This window comes from Coffea arabica, chromosome 6c (assembly GCF_036785885.1).
Source record: "Coffea arabica cultivar ET-39 chromosome 6c, Coffea Arabica ET-39 HiFi, whole genome shotgun sequence".
Taxonomy (NCBI): domain Eukaryota; kingdom Viridiplantae; phylum Streptophyta; class Magnoliopsida; order Gentianales; family Rubiaceae; genus Coffea; species Coffea arabica.
The window spans coordinates 6,804,495-6,828,582 of NC_092320.1; the positions used below are offsets into that span (position 1 = coordinate 6,804,495).

At 40.1% G+C, this 24,088-nt stretch overlaps 2 protein-coding genes and 1 long non-coding RNA gene across 7 annotated transcripts; all 3 read right to left on the reverse strand.

Annotated features, from left to right (window-relative positions):
* Positions 1–1,700: 1,700 nt before the first annotated feature.
* On the reverse strand, positions 1,701–5,929 carry LOC113694035 (multiple C2 domain and transmembrane region protein 16). The gene has a single exon (XM_027212886.2). The coding sequence runs from the start codon at positions 5,133–5,135 to the stop codon at positions 1,932–1,934; it is 3,204 nt and encodes a 1,067-aa protein (XP_027068687.1). The 5' UTR covers positions 5,136–5,929; the 3' UTR covers positions 1,701–1,931.
* A 2,175-nt stretch (positions 5,930–8,104) lies between these two features.
* LOC113691498 (uncharacterized) lies at positions 8,105–10,557 on the reverse strand. The gene is made up of 2 exons (XR_011815771.1): positions 9,812–10,557; positions 8,105–9,557 (listed from the first exon to the last, which is right to left on the reverse strand). It is a non-coding gene; the product is annotated as an uncharacterized lncRNA (long non-coding RNA).
* Positions 10,558–14,215: 3,658 nt separating this feature from the next.
* On the reverse strand, positions 14,216–24,088 carry LOC113692116 (uncharacterized). Of its 5 annotated transcripts, XM_072052479.1 has the most exons (13): positions 23,885–24,088; positions 23,247–23,385; positions 22,042–22,158; positions 21,660–21,905; positions 20,669–20,846; positions 20,331–20,559; positions 19,675–19,814; positions 19,087–19,376; positions 18,183–18,395; positions 17,609–18,097; positions 16,060–16,725; positions 15,119–15,643; positions 14,216–14,984 (listed from the first exon to the last, which is right to left on the reverse strand). In XM_072052479.1, exons 3-13 carry the CDS (start codon positions 22,066–22,068, stop codon positions 14,736–14,738), a joined length of 3,252 nt encoding a protein of 1,083 aa, XP_071908580.1. In that variant the 5' UTR covers positions 22,069–22,158; positions 23,247–23,385; positions 23,885–24,088; the 3' UTR covers positions 14,216–14,735. The 5 variants fall into 5 exon arrangements, with proteins under 5 accessions (XP_071908580.1, XP_071908579.1, XP_027066281.1 ...); XM_072052478.1 differs by lacking the exon at positions 23,247–23,385; XM_027210480.2 differs by lacking the exon at positions 23,247–23,385 and having other exon boundaries at positions 14,216–14,957; positions 23,885–24,086.

Below are 24,088 nucleotides of genomic sequence, written 5' to 3' on the forward strand. Positions count from 1 at the left end.
TCGATATGTACTCGATCAGAAGCTCGAGTTCGAACTCGCTTCATTGAGCTCGAACTCGATCTCGAGCTGCTCGTTAGGGCTATCGAGTCGAGCTCGAGTTCAGAAATTTGATACTCAAGATCTCGACGAGCTCTATTGAGTATCACATAAAAAATTAAAAAAAAAAAATATATATATATATATAATTACTAATATAGGTAAATGAATTTTGAGAAATTACCGGTGAGTACCCTTATCGAGTCGAGCTCAAGCTTTTTAAGAACTCGATCGAACTTGATCGAGCTCAAACTCGACCTCGAGTATAATTATATTATAGCCTAGTCGAGCTCGAGTACAGTACAGCGGTACTCGAGCCCGACTCGGCTCGAATACACCCTAATTGCGAAAAAGTGAAGGTTCAGAAATGGACATTTCAATCAATCTTTGGCTACTTGTAAAACAGGTGTGGAAGTGCCGTTATATGAAGTCCAACCACGACCGAGTAAAAACAATATTATTCATTCATATGGCCTGACTTGTTAATTGTCTTGTAGGCCCGGCCCACAGGAGCAGCCTTAATTTGGTTTTGTTCTTCACATTCGGGGAATTCGACCCGGCTAAGCGTTCCACACAACCAGTGGATAGAATCGTGCAGCCCTTGAGTATGATTCTATGATATGATATGATATCAAGTCGTTGTTACTCTATTATTCTTTGCATGATAATATATATATATATATATATGTTCGAAAACAAAGTAGACGGAATCAAACAAACAATCTGCATATTTTGATACTTGAAAACTCATCAATATGTGAAGCGGTGGTAACCGGACAAACAAGGAAACAATTTGTCCATTTTTGCTTTGTTGTAAGATAACAAAATGCTCATATGAGTAAACAATTGACCTTACTCCAAAACAAAATTTTGGTTTTAATTTTTGTCACGTAACTTGCCCCCCCCCCCCCCCCCCCCCGCGAAACTTTTGGATATAGAGTAGGAGTCCGCCGTCCTTTCACATGAAGGATAAGTCCGTTGGGCCTAACGTCAAAATTCAAAGCTTGTCCCGCAGACATTCGGCTCCATCTGCTCTGCTCTAAGGGGTACCTTACATTTCTGCTGTAATGGACAGGATACTTGTGTGATTTTTTTTTTTGTTGCGCACTGGATAAACCTCATTCCGTGTAATAGACAGATGTTTCAGAGAGATTCGAATCCGAATTGCTAGGAAGACATAATATCAACTCTACCATCTCAGCCAACTCAAGGGACTATTGTGTGATTGTTATTTCGTATGCAGTTCCAAATAAGCCGGACTCCTTGGGAGTAATGTATACAGTGAGGAGCTGCAGTTGATCTCTTTCGGAATAAATATCACGTGCGCTACTGCTGCTGAAAGTAATCGATTGGCATACCCTGGAGCGCGTTTTCCTCTATCCCACATCGATTGTGAGTGGTGCGTGTGTACTACTTAAGATTCTCAGTGTAACCTGAAAGTCAGCGTCCCTTTTGGGTTGAGTTGTGGGTTTCCCTTAGATAGTGTGTGTGATATTTACGGTTGTTGGTGGAGCGCATTTCTTGTATATATATATATATATATATATATATATATATATTTATGGGTTACAAAGGATAGGAGTGGACAGACCCAACAAAATGGGGGATAGCCGCCCCTCCTCCTACATCTTCGCCACCTAACCACTCCTTGGACAAGAAGCAGCTTATTGCAATTCAGCTGGATGCAATTATTATACGCCTTTACACTGGTGATGGCGGAAGCTGAAATCAGAATAGACTTAGTGCTGGCATTCAAATTCTTAATTTAATGTAAACCTCCTCTACCATAATTCAACTACTATCATATCCATAATCCAAGCCGTTCAGAATAAGCATGGCCCATTAACATGCCATTTGCCCAAATTAACCAGGTTTTAACAATAAATATTATTAAGCTACAGCATGCGATCAGAGAGCGAAGGCAGCCTTCTGAAGAAGTTCAAAGCTGGGGAAGGCATTCTGTCCCTGAATATGGGATGCCGCAGGTAATAAAACCCGAAGGCCATCGCTATCATTTTTGATGGCACCAAACACAGTATGAACGACACCCCGAAGCACAGCCCGATGAAGATCCCCGTGGCACGTGGGTCCCGCCACGCCACCAGAGCCTGCAGTCGCTCCCCTTGCGTGGCAAAATCACCCAGTACCGTCTGGACACGTGCCCCCAGCATCCGCAGCTTGTCGTACCTGGCCCGCACCACCTCATTCGCCCTCGCGCACGGCATCGCATCGAACTCCTCGTCCACTTCGTCGCGATCGATGGACTCCGCCAGCGAGAGCTTTGGATCAAAATGGGGGAGCGAATCGCGCGGTCGAACTCTATAGTTCCATGCACCCACCACGAAAACGTAGAATGCAAATGTTGGGACGATCAAGTCCGGAAACCACACCAGCATCACCAGCAACGCATGTACGAGAATGGTGGCCGTCGGATTCTTCCAGGAACGCGTGTCGTCCAGCCATTTCACCACGTCAGTCACTCCCGCAATCACGTTGATGATCCTAAACCAATTTGCGCGCACCTTTCGCATGCTGAATGCATGTGAGTCTGCATCCAGCATGTAGGTCACCACTTCTCGGCGAAGCGGTGGCTCCGACCGGGATAAGTGTGCAGCCACCATCTTCACCGCCGTCGTCCTCAGCACCTCCTGCTGGACCATGCCGAGTGGCTTCGTGTGGTGCATCATCGGCAACAATGGCTGAGAGTACACGTGTAAGAAATCCAGCGTGGGCGTTGCACGTGCAAACCTAACCGCCAATTCAATCTCGCCCATCTTCTTCAGGCCCGAATTATTAGACAACAGAAACAGAGGAAATGTGTTCCTGTACACCTTGCCCGTGCCCAAGGTAGATATACGAATGCGAACTTTCCCTATACGAAAATCCGGCCGCATCGACTCTTTGGAGCCATCGGATTCTAGTACTTCCCAGCTGTCAAATACTCCGATTGTCAACACAGTTGACGGATCATAGACTCTCCATGTATACTGCTCATTCCACTTGGGGTCCAGACTATCAGATATGGTACGTGTCCGCACCCATTTGCTGCCATATTTCGCCACCGCATAGGCATCTGTAGACCCCTTGCCCTTGATCGTCTTCATAGGGAGTAGATTTCTGCACCCAATGACTCCTAATTCAACAGTTCCAATAGGGGGCTTCCAAAGCTGCCTGGCGGTTGGACGGTAGTCACTGCACACGTGAGCGGCTTCGTCCATCACGTGATACCCACCATCAAAACACAGCTTCAAGTGGACTCTGCCTTTGTACGCCCTTTTTGCTTCTTTCGGGTCTTCAAGTGTGAGCCATCTGGAAACCACGTTGCGATCATCAACGCGTCGCTCTATGGACGCGAGCGGTATGCTAGCGACACCTAGCATGACTTGTTCCTTAGGTTGCCGGTTTTCTATCAGGGAAAACATCAGAGGGTGCTCCGTGAACGGTTCAGCTGCTACAAATACCAAATCTTCGTTCCATGACGGAGATCCGTTACTGGAGACAGATGATTTCGTTTTCTGGACTTGAAACCCCAGTTGGACTTTAACTTGAAATGATGACTCTTTTGACGACATTAACGGAAAAATGTCTTGTGCTTCTATGATTGTTGACCTCAAATACCACAGCTTGGGGGACTGGTAGACTTTTGACTTGGAATTAGGATTACCTGCGGTGTCGGTCTTCCACGCCTCAGGAAACGACTCGTCAGCTTGTGTTCCAACCCACGTGGCAAGCATGAGGTCCCCCTTGTGGGCTCCGCCTCCTTCCAACCTGTACCACTGTGGGGCTAACGGACTGTCGGGTGGGTCCCGCAGTGGGATCTCACTCACGTCAAAGCAAATCCCACCTAGGAAGTTATGCCCCGCCACGTCAGCCGAGCCGCCTCCTGACATGGCGTGTATTGGGTCCCACACAGAGATCTCCAGGATGGAGGAACAATCTGGTGCGTCCCGACTGAAAGCAAATGTCTGGTCCCACTCGAACAAAGTGGTTTTCCGGGCTGGTTTTGAGATGATATGGCAGCCGGAAACAACAATCTTCACGACCGGCCTTCCCATGGTCGGAAGAGATCTAGCTTTGACTACTCTGACGAAGAGATAATGCATTTTCTCTACAAGATCAAACGAGGACCGTTCGATTGTAGATCTATCAGATGCATCAGACAAGAAACTACTGACTGATGAAACACGGCTGATTGGTTGAGGACCGTTGATATTGTTTATTTTGACTTCAGCCATGGATCCTGAGGCTACCGATGCCATCATGTGATCAAGGCCATTATCAAGTTGTACTGTTTGCTGAGGACTCAGGTCCACAGGATCCGTCCCTTCTTGGGCGGGTAAATGATCAGGGGCCACGTCTTGCTTTTCGTGGTCAGCAACATCCGAACTCACACTAGCAGTTTCCGGTGGTGGTGCGGCTTCGGCAGGTGGCACTGGAGGCTGTTCTGTAGCGGGCTTTTCACCGCCAGATGCTGGCTCCTTAGGTTGCTCTGGGTTAGTCTCAGATGCCGCATCGGGCTTTTCACACACCGGTTCAGTTGCCTCAGGGGGAGGTGGTGGTGAATCAGAAGGAGGTGCAGCTGCTGCCTCGGGTGAAGCTTCTTCTGCGGCGGCCGGTGTTTGTGAAGTTTGCTCGGGCTTGGCCTCCTCCGGTGGTGGAGTTGGTAAGGCTGGTGGTCCAGGTGGGGGTATAACTTCATCGGCAAAATAAATCTTCAGCCCAATCTCACCTTGAATCCAACTAAACAAAGTCTTCTTCTCCAGCGGATAATAAATCAACGCCTCCTCACCTTTCCTGACGAACTGCCTTGAGCTTAACTTTAATCTACCCAAGAAATGATTCCTGGTGGTAGGTCCGACTTTTCGATCGTGATACATCTCCAGTTCAAGCATGTCACCTAAAACATCGGATGGTTTGCCAACGTTGAACTCGAGAGTTTCGTTCCATGCTGGATTCAAGTCCCGGATCACTGTCCTTGTCTTCTTTCTCTGACCATAAAAATCAAGAATCACGTAAGGACTGCACGTCCCGTGACCGTCTTTTGGTGGAAGGTTACGTGCATCGACCACCTCAACAATGAGTTTCCTTACCGTGCCCATCGCGGAAAAAGAAGGGAGAACGAAGATGAATGAGTTTACTGGTTTAAATTAGCTGTCTGCTAGGTTGCCAGCAACGAGGAATGCTAGTTACAATAATTGTTGCTTCTTGATGGGTTTTCTTTAACTTTTGGGATTGGAGAGAATTAAGGAGATGGGTGAGAGAAAAGGGACACTTGTGTTCATACTGGATGTACTTGATGGAAAAGATGGCGAATTTGGGAGACTGAGAGAAGCACACTGTAGCAGTGGAAGTCTTAGCTGGACATCTCGAGGAGGAAAAAGTTCATTAGATTGAGGAAATCGGATGGGAAAACATGCTTAACTTCATGTGCAAGCGGCTGCAGCATTAGCCACTTTGCCCAGCATATCCCTACGGTCAAATTCTTCTCTTGCTTCCTTAATTTAACGAGTTTTCTTTTCCTCAGGATTCCCCAGGATTTTGCTTTTACATGTCCCGCCGTGTTTATAAGTGAGTGGTATAAAGTAATTAACTTACCAAAACAAATTGATGTGGCCATCCACGATTCAGGCAGGGTTCACTTTTGCCTTCTGTTTTCTTTTGGTTCGGTTGGGCAGGATTGGGATATATTGCATTTGCAGAAGATTCTTTGGCTAGCTCCCTTTTTCCGTCAGAGAGTCACAATTAGCCCACACACCTCGGGATGGCAAAGAGATTGAAAGGTGGATGGGGAATTTTGTTGGCCGCCTTACTGATGACTCAGGATGAGTGATTGGTTCGCTTTTTGACAAAGAGGAGTGCCCTTTTTGGTGGTTTGTTATCATCGCCGACCATGCTTTGGCCGGCCAAGCGCTTTCCACACTTTTGCCCATAGCCTGGAGATGTATCATTTTATTTGATAAAATAAATCAATCCACTGATGAATCCCCGCTTTCTTTCATTTCTGTGAGAATCATTTCTTGTTTCTTTTCCCTTTTTATGTCAAGTAGGAGCTCTGGATCGTTGCGCTACATTCTGGTAAAGATTGGTATAGCAAGTTCAACACCAAACTATAAAGAGCATGAAGGGCAAAAAATACGCTCAAGCATATTTGCAGGTCACATCCAAGCGGACTACTAACGTGCATGCATGGTAAAGCAAATTGAAAAGAGCAATCAATTAAATGACCCCAAAATCAATATATCTTTAGGAGAACGTATTATAGTGCAGTGAGAATTTTCAACGCTCACAAGATAGGGAGATTTTCCACAAAACCAAAATTCCTCGAGTGACGACATTGGAGTTGAGGACATTGAAAGGCCATAAGCTGACCCTTGTGTGAGCCTTCCGGTGGGAATATTAGGGTCGAACAGTCTAATTCTACTACAAAGATTTAGAGAACTTTGTTGAGTGGCTAAGATTACCTCCGCATTCCTCATAGCTCACAATTTGGCAATTAATCACAACAAGATTGCATCATAGATAGAAAATATTCAATACATAAATACAAGTACAAGTTTTTTTTTTCCTTTTTTTAAATAATCACAAGTACATAGAAGAAACTTGAGGAACCAGAAATCTATAGGTTACCCCTCTCTCTTCCCCTTTTTTTTTTTTTTTTTTCTTTTTTTTTCTTGGGTTTGTTTTGGGTGTCGAGTGATGCTAAAAGAGTGTATGAATCCCTCGTCAAAGCTCAGTAGACATTTTGTTATCTTTGAGACGCCATTTCCTGAAAAAAGGATTGACAATAGATTATAAGAATCAGGGGAATTATCAGGCACTGCTGCAACATGCTGTATGCATCAGTAATTATTATCTTTAATTTAGGATGGGCTTATTTTCATAAACGGGCTAAGGATATCTGAGCGTATAGGGCAAGCCCATTTCAAGAAAACTAGGCAGCACCCCAAAACTGCAGTAAAGTTCTGGGCTGGGTCCAGATGGACGTGGTTGTACACTTATGCCTCGTTTCTCGTTTGCTGTAAAATACAAAGTAATTGGGCGTGGACACGAACTGAACAGCTTGTATGGGCTGTACTGGAGTTATTAATGTACGGACTGCAGAAAGCAAGGCATTTGGCACTTGACCCCAACTGGAAAATCCCAATGCTTGTAAGTTTTTCATCCAAATTCACTTTTACTTTGGGCAAAACATTCCTAATGCTCAAGTTTTTCATCCAGATGCACATTTATTTTGGGGAATTTAACGTTTGGGTTGCTATTTTTTGAAGTTTTTTTTGAGAAAATTTATGGTAACGATTTGATGCACGTGAGGCGTAAAAGTGATTAAAACATGTCTTCACGCGGAGAGGGTAAAACCTTTTCTGCGAGAAACTTCAATCCAAACATGCTAAGTTTACAGGTGAGCTGCTTCCTAAATTTTCTACAGCAAAAGGTTGAGAGAAACAAAACTCGGATTCAGAACATCTGCAACAGTGCTCTCATTGACAGTCAATAATTTCATTGCGGTACTTACTCCAAAATGTTTATGTTCTAATCCAGACATCACAAGGAACAACAATTCGGTCAGGGCAGGACTCTTAGAACTCTCGCGACTGTTAGGTTTAGAGTTCGAGTCCTAGGTCTAACAATTCGGGATAGGAAGGATGTGAGTTGACAAGACTTTCATCTCAGAATCTAAACTTCCTTTGCGCAAAGGTAAAGGATTCAATTAGAATTTCTAGCATTCCAAGTTTGTTATTTTTTTCAGCTCTTTAAAAAGAAAGGCATGGAGCTATGTATTCTATTCTCCCCTCCGTTACGTACTTCCCACATTAATAATGTAATTGATCCAGACGCACGCATTGATAGTTGTCACTTTTATATTTTAAGTAACAAAATTGCTATATTTCATTCACCTGGATATATAGTTGTCACTTTTATATTTTAAGTAACAAAATTGCTATATTTCATTCACTTGGTATGTAAATCTGGCATCATTCAAAGATGTAACCCTCCAGATATAAACACCACTAGTTTAAGCCAACAACCGTCTAAAATGAAAGCCAATAATGTCTAACCAATAAAGCAATAATACAAAAGAGTCCTATATATATATATATATCTTTTAGTATTTGCCCAAGAGGGGCGGAACACCAACAAATGAAATGCCCCAAGAAGAGCCAACAGGCATTTTGGATGAAATACAAATCATAAGTTCAAGAATGAGCATCAGTCAATGACCCAAGGAATAGTTGATATCAAGTTTTATAATCTCATGATATTGTTCCTCATAAAGATGCAAAATTCCTAGATAGTTAACAAACTGGAGGTTAGCAAAATACGAAGGCAACATACATAGTTAACAGTGATGATTCATAGCTGCGCACTGGTATAGGTTAAAAACGATGCCCGACTACTGACTAAATACCTGCATAAATCTGCAAACTCGCCATCAAATATTACAGTCATTGTCACATAAGAAGAACAAATCTGTCCTTGCAAAATTAGGGTACTAGCCTAATTCTTCGTGTTGTCATTTGCATAGCATCTCATCCCAAAATCTGCAAAAGAAAGAAAAAGCAAGAAAGTAAAGGAGAAAACCTGAGACACAGAAACAAAGATGCTTAGCATTGCTAACAAGGCTGGTTTTGTCTGTTATGATGCTTCACTATCAAGAATATAAATTATGCTTTCAAAAGCTATTCACTTCTCTTACGTGAGCAGCGTTTATTACTAGTCGATCTGGTTTACACTGTAACTTTTATGTGGTGACTTTTTTTTTTTCCGATCATTGCACCACTCTTTTGGGTGTGGGGAAAGGGGGGGGTGGTCGTGGAGATGCGACAACCAACAGAAGGAAAACAAAGCAAACAAAACCCTACTTCTCAGTGAATGAACTGAAGCCACTAATTACGTATTCAATTATCCAAAAACAAGAGGCAATAAAACAAAGACATACTAGACAAAATAACAAGCATATACGTACAGAACTACTTTTATCATCAAAGAGTCCGTCAAAGTGGATTTTTGGTTCCTGGTTAGACCATTTTTTTGCTGAAATTTTTGAGCACTGATCTTGTAACAACTAACTAGTGTGAGTTTTTTGTGATGTGAAAGGAAATGACCAATTGGTTACTTTGTTCTTCGTTCACTTTGTGAATCAGAGGGTAGAAGATGATATACCTGCAGTGGTGTACCAGCAGTATAAGAGGGTTGTTCCTGACCTGAGGGATGTGGGGCTGATGGAAACTTGGAAAAGTTGGGCGTGAGGAATGAAGCCTGGTCCGAGATCACTACAGATCGTTGAGCCTTTTATCACAAACTCTAACCTGAGTTGGGATCAAAGAAAAGAAAGGAGATCCTTAATAAGAATAAGTGTAGTAGTAGTAAGTCATCAAATTAAAGGATCTTGGATCAAACTTCATTCCAGACGCCCTCTTTCCCTTTTCCTCCTCCAAGAAATTAATCTGATTCTCTCGGCTTTCTCTCGCTTCTCTCTCTTCATGATTCAACAATGAATGCCTAGCTACCTAGCCACAAAGCTGCAAAATAAAAGCACTCTCAAGCTCTCAATCTTGTGATTCTAGTGTATATAATTCCTACTGCCTAGCCCACCTAACGACATCAAATAGTGGTTGGAGACTTGGAGGAGACTTGCTTATATAAAATAAGGGAAGGAAATACTGCTACATAAATATGTGCATGCACATGTGGACAATCACATGATAGACAGGTCATATTAGGAGTAAAATAATAAAAAGCTGGTTGATTTTGGAGGGATAGTCTTGTCTTATACTTCTGAGTTCTGAGCCCTTTGTTTTTCTTCATCAAAGAAAGAGTGAAGAGAATGAAGAGAGCCTGATGACTGCGCCACGACATGAGGAGGACTTCCGTTTCTTTTCAATTTTACAGGCTAGCTTTTCTCTCCTCTCTCTGTTCAGTAGAAGTACTATAAAGTAGTGGTAGTAAAGTTCAGAGCAGCAAGAGTGTAAGCTTAGCACTGAAAATAACGAGTAGATGGGTCATAGGAGAGGACATGGGCCTTCCCCTATCGCTATTTAAAAAAGAGACAAAAGAGAGAGAAAACACTGTGGCCACAGTGAGGAGGGAGGAGGATTGACACAAGGATCAGGGCTCACAAGTCTTTAAAGTTGTGACAAGAACTCCAGATGAACAGTCCATCATATCCATCATCATCTAAAAGCGTCACCGGCCATATTATAAAAGCTCCATTCCTATCAACACCACAGTTTGTGTTGTGTATATTTGCGTGATATTTGTGTGTACTCTGCTGTGATTGGGCAACCATGCATAGAAGATGGAAAGAAAACATAAAAATAAGAAAGAGAGAGAGAGAAAGAGTGAGAGAGACAGGAAGCAACGGGTTTGCTTGATTTATTTCAGCAGGGCGTTACAACAAAAAATAGTTGTTAATATGGAAATGAGGACATTACGATCCTGATTCTTATCAGTTATCTCCTACTCAAGAAATGTGGAACGAATGGATTATGACAAGCAAAAGGAATTTGATTGAACATCCATCCTGTGTTTTAGTTCTGACAGGGTAAATATCAGTAATTTACCGACTGTTATTCTGAACTTTGTGTTTGTGGAGCACAAGATTTTCTTGAACAATTTTTACGAATTATCGTCAAAAACCACAGCTGTGAGCTTCAAAGCAATCCTTCGCTTTTAAGTCCAATCTAATCAGTAAATTCTGCTTCTCATCAATGTAACTCTTCCTCCCTGTTATGACTGGTCAATTGGAGGATTAGTGACCATTTATATACTAATGGCACGATGATGGAAAGCACCCATAATTAATTTGGTTGTGAAATATATCTGGTTAAAATCACGGTTAATTTTGATACACCGTAGCGCTTTGTTCCCAAAAGTTAAATCTAGATTGATGTTAAATGGATGACATTCTAAAGATATCGTGATAAACTTGGTGGGTACAAACATAGAATGCATTGTTAGACAAGCATAGTAATTATTTTTAGGGTTTTTCTAACAGGTGCCCTTAGAGCATTTGTTAACAAACCTGACGTTCACCTAATCTATCATATAAATAAATATATACATACTAATAATTATTATCCACCCTTATATTTATGGATTAATCTTATATACAGTATATATACATTATCACCATTAGGCATATGACACGTGCAATATTTGAATTTTAAATTCAAAATTATTTATGCATCATCCATCCAATCGTGACAGTGTATATAAAATGTACTCTATATCTACAAACTTTTCCTATTTAATAGTGCTTACTCTCATTTATATTTATTTACTTCCACTAATTAATCTTATATTTCAAAAAATATAAATATCAAATATAGCTTAACAAGTGCTATAGGGCACCCAGACCATTATTTTTATCCTAATTTGGACCCTGTTTGGCACTCAAGTTTTTTGCCAATTTTTTCTCTTACAAGTTTTTTTAACAACTTTAACTCAAATAATTTCAAAAAACTCTTGAAAATTTAAAAATATACACCTTACAATACCCAAAAGACACACAAATCCCTTCTTTATATTTTTCTTTTTCTTCCCCCCACCTCAACCCACCACTACCAAAGTCGCTGGCCACAAGCCACCATTTTTTCTTTTCTCTCTCCTCCCCTCCTCTCTCCTCCTCCTTCCTTATCACTTCCTCTCCTTCTCCCCTCCCCTCCGCTCTCCCCCTTTCCTTACTCTTCCTGCTATCTCATCGCAGTGACTAGATCGTGTATGAGAGAAGGGAAGGGCAGTAGGGGGAGAAGGTGGTGAGAAGAGTGGAGAGAGGTGGAGGAAGGAGAGGAAGAGGGGGAGAGGGAAGGAAGAGAGGGAGGAGGAGAAGGGGAGGAGATGAGACGGAGGGAGGGAGAGAGAAAAAAGAAAAAAAATAGAGAAGGTTGACAGCGCTAGTCGCCGACACCGGAGAAGAAGAATAGTGAGACGGGGGAGAAGGAGAGGAAAAGACAGAAAAAGAAAGAGAAAGAGAAAGAACTGGAAAAAAGGCAAGGTTTTTTTTTTTTTTGTTAAAAAGAAAATTTTTTACACAACTCAACAAATTTTCCTACAAATTCTAAGTAAATTACACCAAAAAAATTCATTTACCAAACAGGAAGTTAGACCTAATGTCTTGATTTTCTTGTTACGAACATGGATCAATATTCATCAATTAGAAAAGGCAAAAGAAAAGAAGATACTCATACTGCTGCCGCTGCTACTAATTATACTGCCTTCATCAATAGAGTCAGAGGAAATTAAAATAAGACAAAAGAGTTCGAGGTTTTAACACAATAGTTACTACTTACAAGGTTGACTGGTGCGTTGTTAGTTAGGGATGGAAATTTTGGGCTGTTACGTGTACGAGTGAGCTCTCCTTCTCATCATGCGAAGAAAAGGAGTTGTTAGTGATTTTTTTTTTTCTTGTCATAGGTCAACTTCTATGTAGGAGTTGTTAGTGAATGAGAAGCTAAAGAGTGTCTGTCAGCTACGCGTCAGAAGATCAGATCAATTAAGCTTCAAATAATTGAGATGGCAGCGCAGCGCCAACATTTTACCCCCGAACGACTATTGGCATCAAAGTTGAGACCAACCAACCTTTTACTTTTCGTCCTTTCCAAACTCCCTACGATGTTGAATATTTGATCCCACCACGCCACGCCATTTCTAATCTTTTGTTTTTTTTTCTTTCAACAAAGAAAGTATTCTAATTTTGTCAGACTAATTTTTTCACGTCTGTGCACCACACTCTCAAGAATACATAAGCGATAGAGAGGTGATTCGAACACACGATCTCAAAATCTAATTAAACTATTTCGAAACCATCCAAACCAACTCCAAAAGACAATCAGACTAATCTTTGTTATTTATATAAATTTTATACTACAACTGCTATGAAAAGAGAATCTAAAGAGCTCAAGAGAACCCTACACTAATGAAAACCGGAAAGGGGAACCTAATACATTGGGAAGAATAATCTAAAAAGATCAAGAGAATTCTCAGCACTAGAAAAAATATTTTAAAATTTGTTTGATGGCCAACTACTCTAGCCTAGAGTGGTTAGCAGTTGGTTCGCTCCATTTCTAATCGTTTCTTTCTTTTCGCTCCCTGTGCAAATCATGTACGTAAGCCCCACGACACGACACGACACAACAATCAGGCTCAATGCAAAAGCTGAAAGGAGAAAGGAAAGGGCTTACTGTTTCTGTACTTGCGTCCTGTGGCCGAATTCATACGTTTGTTTTACGAGTCCAAGAATTGGAACTTGCAAGAATATGTGATTGCTTTGAAAGCCAATAATTTTGCACCCTACAGCTTGCAATTTCACCAAATTGCTCAAGCCTATAGACGACAAAATTCAAGTAATTATTTGAACTAAGCAGGAAAAATTATTGGATTTTTGACTTAACATTGCTACACCCAATATCTGAAACAGCACCGTCATGCACAAAAGTCATCATAACATTTGCGAAGTTTGTAGTTAATGAATTCTTCCTCAGCTCAACGCCATCGAGATCGTAAATAGGATAAAGAACTGTTAAGTCGAATTACTCCGTCAAATATCATTTTTCTTCGAGGAGGGATTGGGTTGGGTAATAAAATGAAAGATTCTAAATTCAAGATCTTCCATTTTTCAAAGAAAAAAAAAATCCTTTTTTCTTCATATGATTTTGTTTGATTACCTTGCACATGAATCTCGTTCCCCGCTGGGGGCTAAAATTTCAAGTCCTGCTTGATTTTTACTCCTGCAACTAGTAGATATTTTAAAAAAAAAAAAAAATCTCTTCTCCTGTTTTCAAGATTGGGTCCTAAACGAAAAATCGATTGCTAGATTGCGTTAAAGTGGCATCATTCTCGCTTTTGAGGATGACCGATGCTTTATGTTTGCCGATGAATGAGATAAATGGCAATCACGTGCATATCTTAACCCATTTTACAGCTGCATGTTTGGCTGGGAGTCACCCGGTTGAGTTCAAAAAAGAGTGTGTGTGTAGAGGAAATGAACTTCTTAGCCCCCACAACGAAAGTGAGGTAGATTTTTAACGTTGCTACAGATAGGTATGCATGTATACCAAAAATTTGCCCAATTGGCCGATCCTCCTCCCCCTTCTCTCCTCTCTTCAAGAACTGGAAACTTGCTTAGAATTTTAGAAATTGAAATAGGAGAAAACGAAAGGTTTTAACAGGAGACAAAATAGAGATTGAAAAACGCTAAATCTACTTTGGAAGAAATGAAACATCCAAGTGACGATTATTGACTAGTCCTGATCAACAGTTACAAAGAGTTGATCAGCCAGCTTCCGTACTGAAGGAAGATGTATGCCAGGGATGGGGTAATTTGCTGCAATCCCTATGACAAAAACTGCTTCCTTATTCAAGTCAGGTGGTGAAGAAAATACAAAAAGACCACCGTCCATAACGAAGCACCTTGTGATTGCTGTTTTGAGCCTGCTCCGGATTATCTCAGGTTTCCAACGGCAGCAGACGAACCAAATGGGAGTGAGGACTGACCCATCAGAGGCGAACCGACATTTATAGCTTGAGTTTGAAGAAACCAAAACAATAAAAATGAAGATAAAAAGCCATTGGCCAACTAGCTACACTGTTACAATGCCCTAGGTGGAGAATAAAATGATCTGTACAGTTAATTTACATTGAAACCCTGACTAAGAAAAGATAAAAGGGAATTTACAGTCAGAAAAGACATGATGGTCTTCTCATGATGGGTTCCTCATGATCTTCACGCTGCTGTAGAAGCGCTTGAGGTCTTTCATTGCCTTTTCCTCTATCTGAATCGAGCGAATAGATGAAGGTGTCTCGACCTCCTGCTTAAACCACCTGTTCAGACCACCGGAGTCTGATGGTGAACCTTGACCACCTGCCACTGAAAAGCCAGTGGTTCTCGTTTTTGGGCTGGAAAGAGATTGCTGATGTTTTCCCTGGGTTGAGAAAAACAAATTGACCAACTAAATAAACAAAAGAAGTTAATTGCAATATTGTTGGTCAGGTAGGCTGCTCAAGAAGGGGCTCATAATGGACACACAGTAACTCATTAAGGCACATCAAGATAAGAGAAAGCGTGTGTTCAGAAACCCCATACCTGTTGCAGTTGGATGTCCCTGAGAGACGGACGAGAAAGAGAAGGTGGAGTCCCTGATGCAGCCCAAGGTGGTGTGTTTCTTTCTCCATCAGAAGCTTGAGTCGTCTGTGTTGCAACAACAGGTATCGGATTGGAGGGCAGAAATGAACCTAACCGAATCTTGGTGCCACTGCTTCCATCAGTAATATCTTCCACAAGATCGGTGGACTTTGCGGGCTTTATTGCCTTTATTTTACTCTGCTCATCCTGTATCTCACGCAGAGAGGAGGAACCCTTAGAAATCTTAGCACCACCCCAAGCAGGACCCTCACATTTGAGCACTGATGGAGGAGGTGCAGTACATTTTGGAGCATCATCAAGACCACCACTCAAGAACATAGAAAGCCCGCCTTTTCTGTTCTTCTTCCTTGACACAGAATGCAATGAACGATTATTTCTTTCAACTTCTGCCAAATTTTTCGTAATGCTAGTAGAATCTTCAGGAAATTGTTTATCTGCAAATCCCTCAAGATCTCCACTTTCATCCTAAAGCACCAAATACAATGAGTAACAATCATCAAACACTATACTCCAGCTATAAACTGGATTTTCAGAACCCTTAACATATGAGATCAAATAATGAAATGAAAAAGCTACAAAATCAGAGACTGCATGTCAACTTTGGCAATAAGAAGTAACATGGTTCATGTTCAAGCTTCACAAAATGCCTATAACCTGATGGGGACTTATCATAATAGAGTCAGAGATACTCAGAAAATTTTGACCAAGCAAAGTGGTAAATTCTGAAGAAAATAATTTAATCAATGAACAACTAATATAAATAGCTTCCCGCGAACATCCCTAGCTAAAACATGCTTCTCTTCTATTTTCACTAAATAAAATTAAAACACACTTTCTTACATATCAAAGATCTAACTACAGCAAAGACTACAAGGTTTTACCTTGTGCTTACTATGAGATGATTCAACTTCCACACAAGTCTTTATGGAATCCAAGTGATCAATCTTTTCACAATTACCAGATGCCTCTTCAACTTTTCCTGCCCTGTTTTTGCTCTTTCTTCTTTGCTTTTTGGACACTGCTTTTTTACAGCCTTTACCATCAACAGAAACAGAAGAAGATGCTTTTGCCTGAAGAGTCTCCATAGGCGCCCCAAGTTCATCAAGCAAGCTCTGCAAAGCTGTCCTGGTCTGGAGTTTCTTCATTTGCTGGTCATCCAGGGAATGACCTTTCAACAGCTTCTCTTCAAGCATCTCAATCTGCTGTAACTTCTTTTTTAAAGCTCGAACCTGTTTGGAAACTGCTTCCTTGGCATCATCATTACACTGCAAAAAGCCATCTAATCTTACAGCTCTCTCTGCTATGGAGGATGGTCTCTGTATACAGGTGTCACGTTTCCTAAGAAATTCACTGTCACTATCTTCTTCTTCACTGTAGATGATGGCAGGGAAGGTAGCTGTCGGGGTTGGAAGCCGACGATAACACCATGATTCAGTTGACTTCAAATCCAGCAGTTTTTCAAGGCTGAGCAATATGTCCAACGAAGTGTTGGTAAAAGTATGCGTTGAGACAGCAAGAATGTAATCAAGGTTGCGAATAGCAATCTCCTGCAGGAAAATAGTTTCATTTTTACAAGATTTCATCAATTAAATAGAAGTAGCAATTCTGGTCCTAGACAAGCACCAAACATCGCGAATACAAGTTTGATGAGTTTAAAGTGAAAGGATAATTACAGAAAATCACTCTCTCGAAATTTACTCAGGTGCTAATCAATCAAACAGGTCCAATGGCAACACACTAGATCAATGAGGGAACATGAAAAAATAGCACATTCCTTTAAAGGCATTCAGCCAGCTGTGGTCAGATAAAGGATATCACCCTGAACAGGAACATATTAACTTGAAAGAAGAAAAAAAAATAAGAAAAAGAAACTCCAATTACCCCCAAACAAAGAAACACATCGCGTGACAATGCCATTATACTCACAGAACAAAAAATTTCAGCTACTCTTTTGGTTACTATTAGACTGGTGAAGAATGGTTTTTACAAAATAGGAGCCATCCATGGCAATTTGTGGAAACAAAATCAGAATAACTGTTTAGGTGTTCAAGGGACTGACAATGTTTATCAAGTGATCTCTCCCTTCTGAGTTACCCACTTAGGTTACAAGCCAAGAATGCTTAAGCCCCTTAATAAGTTTAACAAAATGGTTGAGGCTAAAAAATCACTTGGATCAATACCATCTTCCATAGCATGGTATGCAACTGCATACTGCAAAACCAAAAAAAGTGCAAGTTGTCTCCCATATGGGGTAACCCAGCTTAAGGTGGCCAGTAAGTTAAACACCCTTTTTCAAGTAAAATTTCACTGCTCACAACCTTGAAATTGACAGAAAAGAGCAAGTTGATGCCTCATTCACATTTCAAACAACCAAAAAGCCAGAAACCAGGTATACCTATTAAGTTAAATCAGAAAAGTCATCAGTTATACCTCAGAATGCTTCCTTAGGTCATCTGCTCCAAGTGAATCTGCAATTTCTAGCAGCTGAATAGCACTTCGTGGCTCCAACAAGTACTCTATTGCGACCTTTTCGCACAAAGTTTTTAAGCTTGGCACGGTCTTCATGATGCCTTCCTTTGGGTCAATGGATGAGACATCGTCAGACTCTAGATCATTAAAAATAAAACCTTCATCGAATTCATCTGTTTCAATCTTGACCTTTTGCTTGACCTTCTGAGAACCCTTGACAATTTTAGGAGAATATGTAGGATGATAGAGAGAACTAATAATCAGTAGATGTGTCTCTCCTACTGAAATTGAAGTTGCCTTTTTCACACCATGTAACCTAGTTGCAATAGGTGGTTCATCTTTTCTGTTCTTTCCATCCCACATATAAACATCACCAGTGTCAGTAGCAGCAGCAGTCCAGTACTTCCCAGCTGAGATGCTAACAATGCTTCTCCCACATAGTGAATATAACTATACAACAAAGATGAATATTCAACATTCTTCAAAACAAAAGGTCACAGAGGAGGAAGCAATAATTAGCTCAATTAAGTAAAACCTGCTGGCAACGGAGACTAGGATCTGATGAAACCCAATAAAAAAGGGCCCCATCATCAGTTAGAGCCATGCTATGCGTCACCCCAGCAGCTATGGCACCAACATGAAGGCGCTCCTTCCTGTGAAACTTCAGAAGAGTGTTCCCAAGTTTCCTCGTATTTCTAGCAATAACAACACGTCTTGGGGTAACAAGTCGGTAACCCCAAGTGAATACCTGCCAAAGAATATGGAGCTGCAAAATGACTAACATATAACAGAAACATGAGATCATTAATATCATCACTTTAACATCTTATTCTGTAAATACTATATGAACATCTGCAAGTTAAAGGGAAGTTACCATAAATGTCCAGGTGTCTGATCATTTGAATCAAGTCTATGACAATTAGATTTCGGGACTACCTAGTACAAACTTTGCCGTGTCCTAGTCATCAGCTAAACAACCCAGAATATTGAATATTGAACAATTCTCAGAATATTGAACAACTTCAGACATCACATTCCTGATGAAGAGATAGATTTGTTTCTGATAGGTCACAAGCCAATCAAAAAATGGAGATGGAAGTTGTAAAGATTCTGTGAACCTCAGGAAATCCAGCACAGTATCAAGTTTACTTGTCTTAAATTTAGATTAAGCAAATAAATACATTAGATTTGTCCCACAGACTATAAGATCCTTCATTAGGTGGCAAATAATTATCATTTACCAGCCAATCATGATTAATTATTCCTTGCATGTCAAAGTTAAGCATCACACATGTGCCAGGACATGTTAGGGGGGCAAAAAAAAAAGAAATCTACTCGTGTAAAGCCATAACAATTGCTTAACTTTTCAATCAGGCAGTGTTAAAAAAAAAAAGTGGCAACTCCAACAAGAGGAGGAAAGGCAGATAATATAAACATACCTCACCATCACTTCCCAAAACAATTGTGTGATACTTGGCAGCAGCAACTGCACTGAAAACCTTGCCCTTCAAGTATTCAACTAATCTTGGAGTGTAGTTTGAAGCAGAGTTAGAGGTGCCATAACCAAGCTGTCCCTCTTTATTGCAGCCCCAAGTGAACACCTCACCAGAATCGGAAATAACAGCAGTGTGCTTGTTTGCTGCGGCAACAGCAACTATTCTTGCCTTTAAAGAACTAACTCTCCTGGGTGTAGGTTGAGTATCAACAGATGTATAGCCAAGTTGACCTTCTGCAAAGTATTAAAGAAAGGTTAAAAAGTGTCAAGACCCAAATTCTTCTCGTGTCAATCTAGCAATTTCAAAACTTTAAAGCGCACACACTATTAAAAACATTTGCCATAATCCATCCTTTACGTAATGAAATCTACTAGGGGAACAAAAAGAAATCGAGGAAAAAGAAAAACATCGATAAGGGATGCACAATAATATTATGAACAAAATCAACATAATAGATCTTTATTTTAGAGATAAAACACAGCAATGAAATAGACTGTATCTCAAATTCATAAGAAATATCAATAATTTCACCTCTATTGGAACCCCAAGTAAAAACCTCCCCAGCCTGTGTAGCAGCAACAGTGTGATGCTTAGCTGCAGAAATTGTTTTAACTCGGCGTGCCCCTAAACCGGAGCTCACTTGCCGAGGAGTAATAACTGCAGCTTGACCACTGTGCAAAAAAAAAAAATCATGTAAATTATGTGCAGAATTTCAGAAATCTTGAACAAAAGCATGAGAAAAAAAAAAACAAGAAATCTGATAGTAAGTGCTATCTTAACTGTTTCTCAAATAACTTAATAGGTAGACGATTATCTTCAAACAAATTATATTATGATTGAAAACAGCAAAAAGAAAAGAAGGTACAACCAGCTTTCACAGTAAAACATTGGTCAACAAACACATCAGCATGCATCAAATAACCCCACAAATCCATCGGTGAACAGAGACAGATGGGCAACAAAGAATAATAATACAACATTCAAAGTGAAAAAGGCAGACTATATAAAATCTAAAAGGTGCTAAAACTAAATAGAAGTACTTTAAGAATTAGAAAGACCTGAAATTATATGGAATTAGTTCAAAAGAGTGAAAACTACAATAAATCAAGTATCAATACTGGATTCTTGAACCTGCAAGGGGAAAAAGGGGGGGGGGGGCACGGGTTGAAGCTATTCTAGTTATTTACCTGTGTATATCAAATTCAGGATGCCCAAGACGGCCACCTCTCCCGAATCCCCAGCTATAGACTTCACCTCGATCAGTAACTGCTACACTATGGAATTTTGCAGCAGAAACCAATTTAACATAAGAACCATAGAGTGTGTCAACTTTGCATGGTAGCTTCTGAATATGCGCATTTCCAGTCCCCAGCTGATAATTCACACCACTCCCCCAGCTAAAGACCTCTGTAGCAACTATAACATACACAACAAACAAACCATATCAGCGTAAATATCATTTCCTATTGCTTAACATTCATCAGCATGAGACCTTCTATGTAATATGTTCCAAAACATTGCCTACCTAAATCGTCTCCATCCCCAACAACCTGAAGCACAGGTCCGGATACAAGATCTATAGGCGTTCGAGATTTAGAGTCCTCCAATGTGATAGAAGCACCAGACTGAAGAAGCACACTAGCAACTGTGAGGTGACCGAAATGCATAGCTCTATGAAGGCTACTCCATCCTGATTCACTATCCTGAGAAGTAAAAGCTACACTTAGGTAATGATAGTAAACAAATTAGTTTGCTCTTTAACAGCTTAGACTTTCAAGTCAAGTGATAACTCAACATGGAGTCATGCAAATAGTCTGAGTTCACGTGGCATTGCATCCAAATATTTCCTCTTTATTCTCATAGCCATTTATTTTAAACTGGCATGAAGATAGATAGTAATATAACTCATTCTAATTGCATAACTCAATAGCAAGACGAGGCATTTAGAACAACATGCATGAAGAGAAATGTAGCAGCCATGTCATTTGTAATACTAAACAGGCATCAAAATTAAATTCCAACCTACAATACAAGCTACAAGCAACAGATTTGTAAAACTAATAATTTCTCTTAAAATATAACAGGTATAGCATATCAGACAAAAAATAATCATGTAGGATATCGATCATTAGTCAAAAAACATATCAAACGCCTTACCCCTCCCACTAAGGAAAAAGGCAGCAACATACAAGAAATTTACTAATTTTTGAAAATTCACCTGGTTTTCTTCATAACAAATTCCTTGTCATCCAGACATTTACTTCAAGGATAACCAGATACAAAACTGAACCCAAAAAAAAATTATCTTCACAGCATGTGGTCCCTATTGAAAAATTTATTCCCAATTTAGATTCCTTCTTTTGCAACTGATCTTCACAAGCACTAAGACAGAGACATAGCCCAGTGCCTTGTCAACTTACCTTTTGATTTGCCGACTAACATTTTAATAAGCAACAAGTGATCATGCATAACATTACAAATTCTGGAAGATCTAAAGGATCAATAGATAAACACACCCTAGCATTAGGGTCTGCACCAGCTGCAAGCAGCCTTCTGACAATAGGAACGTGGTTTCTCCAGGTTGCAATATGAAGAGGTGTGAGGCCAAACGAATTCCTTGCATTGACATTTCCACCACTCTTCTTAAGCCATGCCAATGCCAAATCTACATCAGATAAAGATCCCTCCCTCGCCACAAGCCACAGATCTTTAGACAATCCACTAGGTAACCTTTTTTGAACAGGAGTTTGCATATTCTTCTTCTGACAAAAATGTGGTACCACTTCGTGCATCAGTATGTATCAAATATGCTACGCCAGAACAGTAAACTTCAAATTTCCACAAAAAAAGCCCTTATCACAAAATGATGTAAACTTCAGCAAGAATTATCTGTCACACCCTGCAGGGGTCCTCATAGCAAAGCATCAAGTCAAGCACCAATTTCCTAATTGATCATCCTGCAACTTCGACATCTTCATTTTACCATCTCAAAAGCAATAAAACTGAAGCAGCCACCTAAAGAGCCAATGACACATAAAAGGCAAACATAATCATCAAAAATAGTGCAAGATCACTGCATTCCATTTTTTATCAGAAGAAGACCTTTCACATAATTGTTTGATCATTTCTAGAATGCAAGTGTGTAACTAAAACAAATAGATAAAAGATATGTATATCACATTTGGCAATACATATTTATTTTCACAACAAATATGCAATACTTCATACCAGGATGGAATGAATGTAATTTTCAGTAAAAGCCCTAGCCATCCCAAAACTATCGCTGAGGATTCAAAAAGCTACATCCCACTAACTTAGCTCTATCTACTGGTCAAGCTTCTTTTGCCTTCTTTTCTTAATTCCCAATTTCTACAATAAATGCCACAGATGTTGCTGAGTGAAACGACTTCATGCCTCCTATTCTTCACCTTCCACCTCCTGTCCCTAAAGTTGTATTGTCATTTGACTAATTTCTTGCCCTTTTAAATTCCCAACCACCTAAATGGGTTCAAGTCCACAATTTCTCTATTACGGTGATGCTTTAACATCTAAGAAGTGTGGTAATTGCCCATCTATTGCTTCTTATATCTCCATTGGTTCCTTCTCTACTGCATCAATAAAAATGATGAGATGCTGCATGACTGGTCAAGGTTGAGCTATTAAGCTATTCTCATCTAATAAGATTTTTATTTGATCCTAATATTATATAATAATCAGCAAGTAACTTATGCCCCAATACATATCAATTGGACAAATAAACTAAAATATGTAGATTTCAGAACTCTCATCAAAAAGCTTTCATGTAGAAGAATGAGCCCATAAGATTGTAAGTAACACTCTCACACCAAGCAAAACATAATAAATTGAAATATAAAATGAACTTATGAAAGAAGTATCTTCTTTTTCTTTTTCTTATTTTCATGTGGCCCCTTGGGAGAGGGATAAGTAGAGTAGGTACAATCCCAGCTAAGCAAGTCTAACATACATGTTTAAGAGGAAGAACCAAAAAGAACAAACGCAAACAAAAGTAGTCCATGGAAGCAGGCCACCAAAGTAAACAACCATAAGAATTTGGAAAACAACGCAAATTTGTAACTTCTAACCAGCATAATTGGGACGCAATTGAGAAGCCAAAGAACATCGCACTCAGAAAATGAAGCGATGAACCTATAAGAATCAAAGTTCCACAAGACTGCGCACATTGGATCTTGTGATTTATCCAAGAGAGGGAAAAAAATGCAACTGAAACGTCAAATTTAGTTAATAACACATGAAAATCACAGTCAATTACTTCGACGCTTAACCAATTCGACACACTTTGTCATAAAAAGACTACTTTTTGAAGAAACATGGAGCAGTCCACTCTCCAACGTGAAGGTTTACAAAATAAAAATCAAATTTTTAATCATCCAATGTCCTAACTCAGACTAGTAAAGATCAACCTAAAAGAAAGAAAAACGCTAAAAAATCATACCAAATTGGATCAACATCAAGCAGCGCAGTTACAACTAATCACAGAGAAATAATGGGTGTTTAAAGAAAAAAAATTGTTATATACAGAAAGAAGAAAACGACCCCACCCACCTAAAATCACCAATAAACCAGTTGAAAGAGCAGCACCCCAGATAATTAATGCTCAACAAAATTACATCACTTTCAATCAATGGGGAAAAAATAAGGAGAAGCTATAGCAGAAGAAAACCCAAAAAAGAATGAGAATCCAAATGAGTAACTACATCACCTTGGAATCAACGAAAAAGTAGTAAAAGGAAGAACCCAATCTAGCGACTCTTCTAATCCCTCTCTATCTCTCTTGTTAAATGGTTTTTAATATCACGCAACAGGGGTGAGGGGTCTTAAGTGTGGAGGTTTTAAAGAGACGGAGAAAGCGGAGTTGGAGAATATACCCCCATAAGATGCAATACCGAAGAGAGAGAGAGAGAGT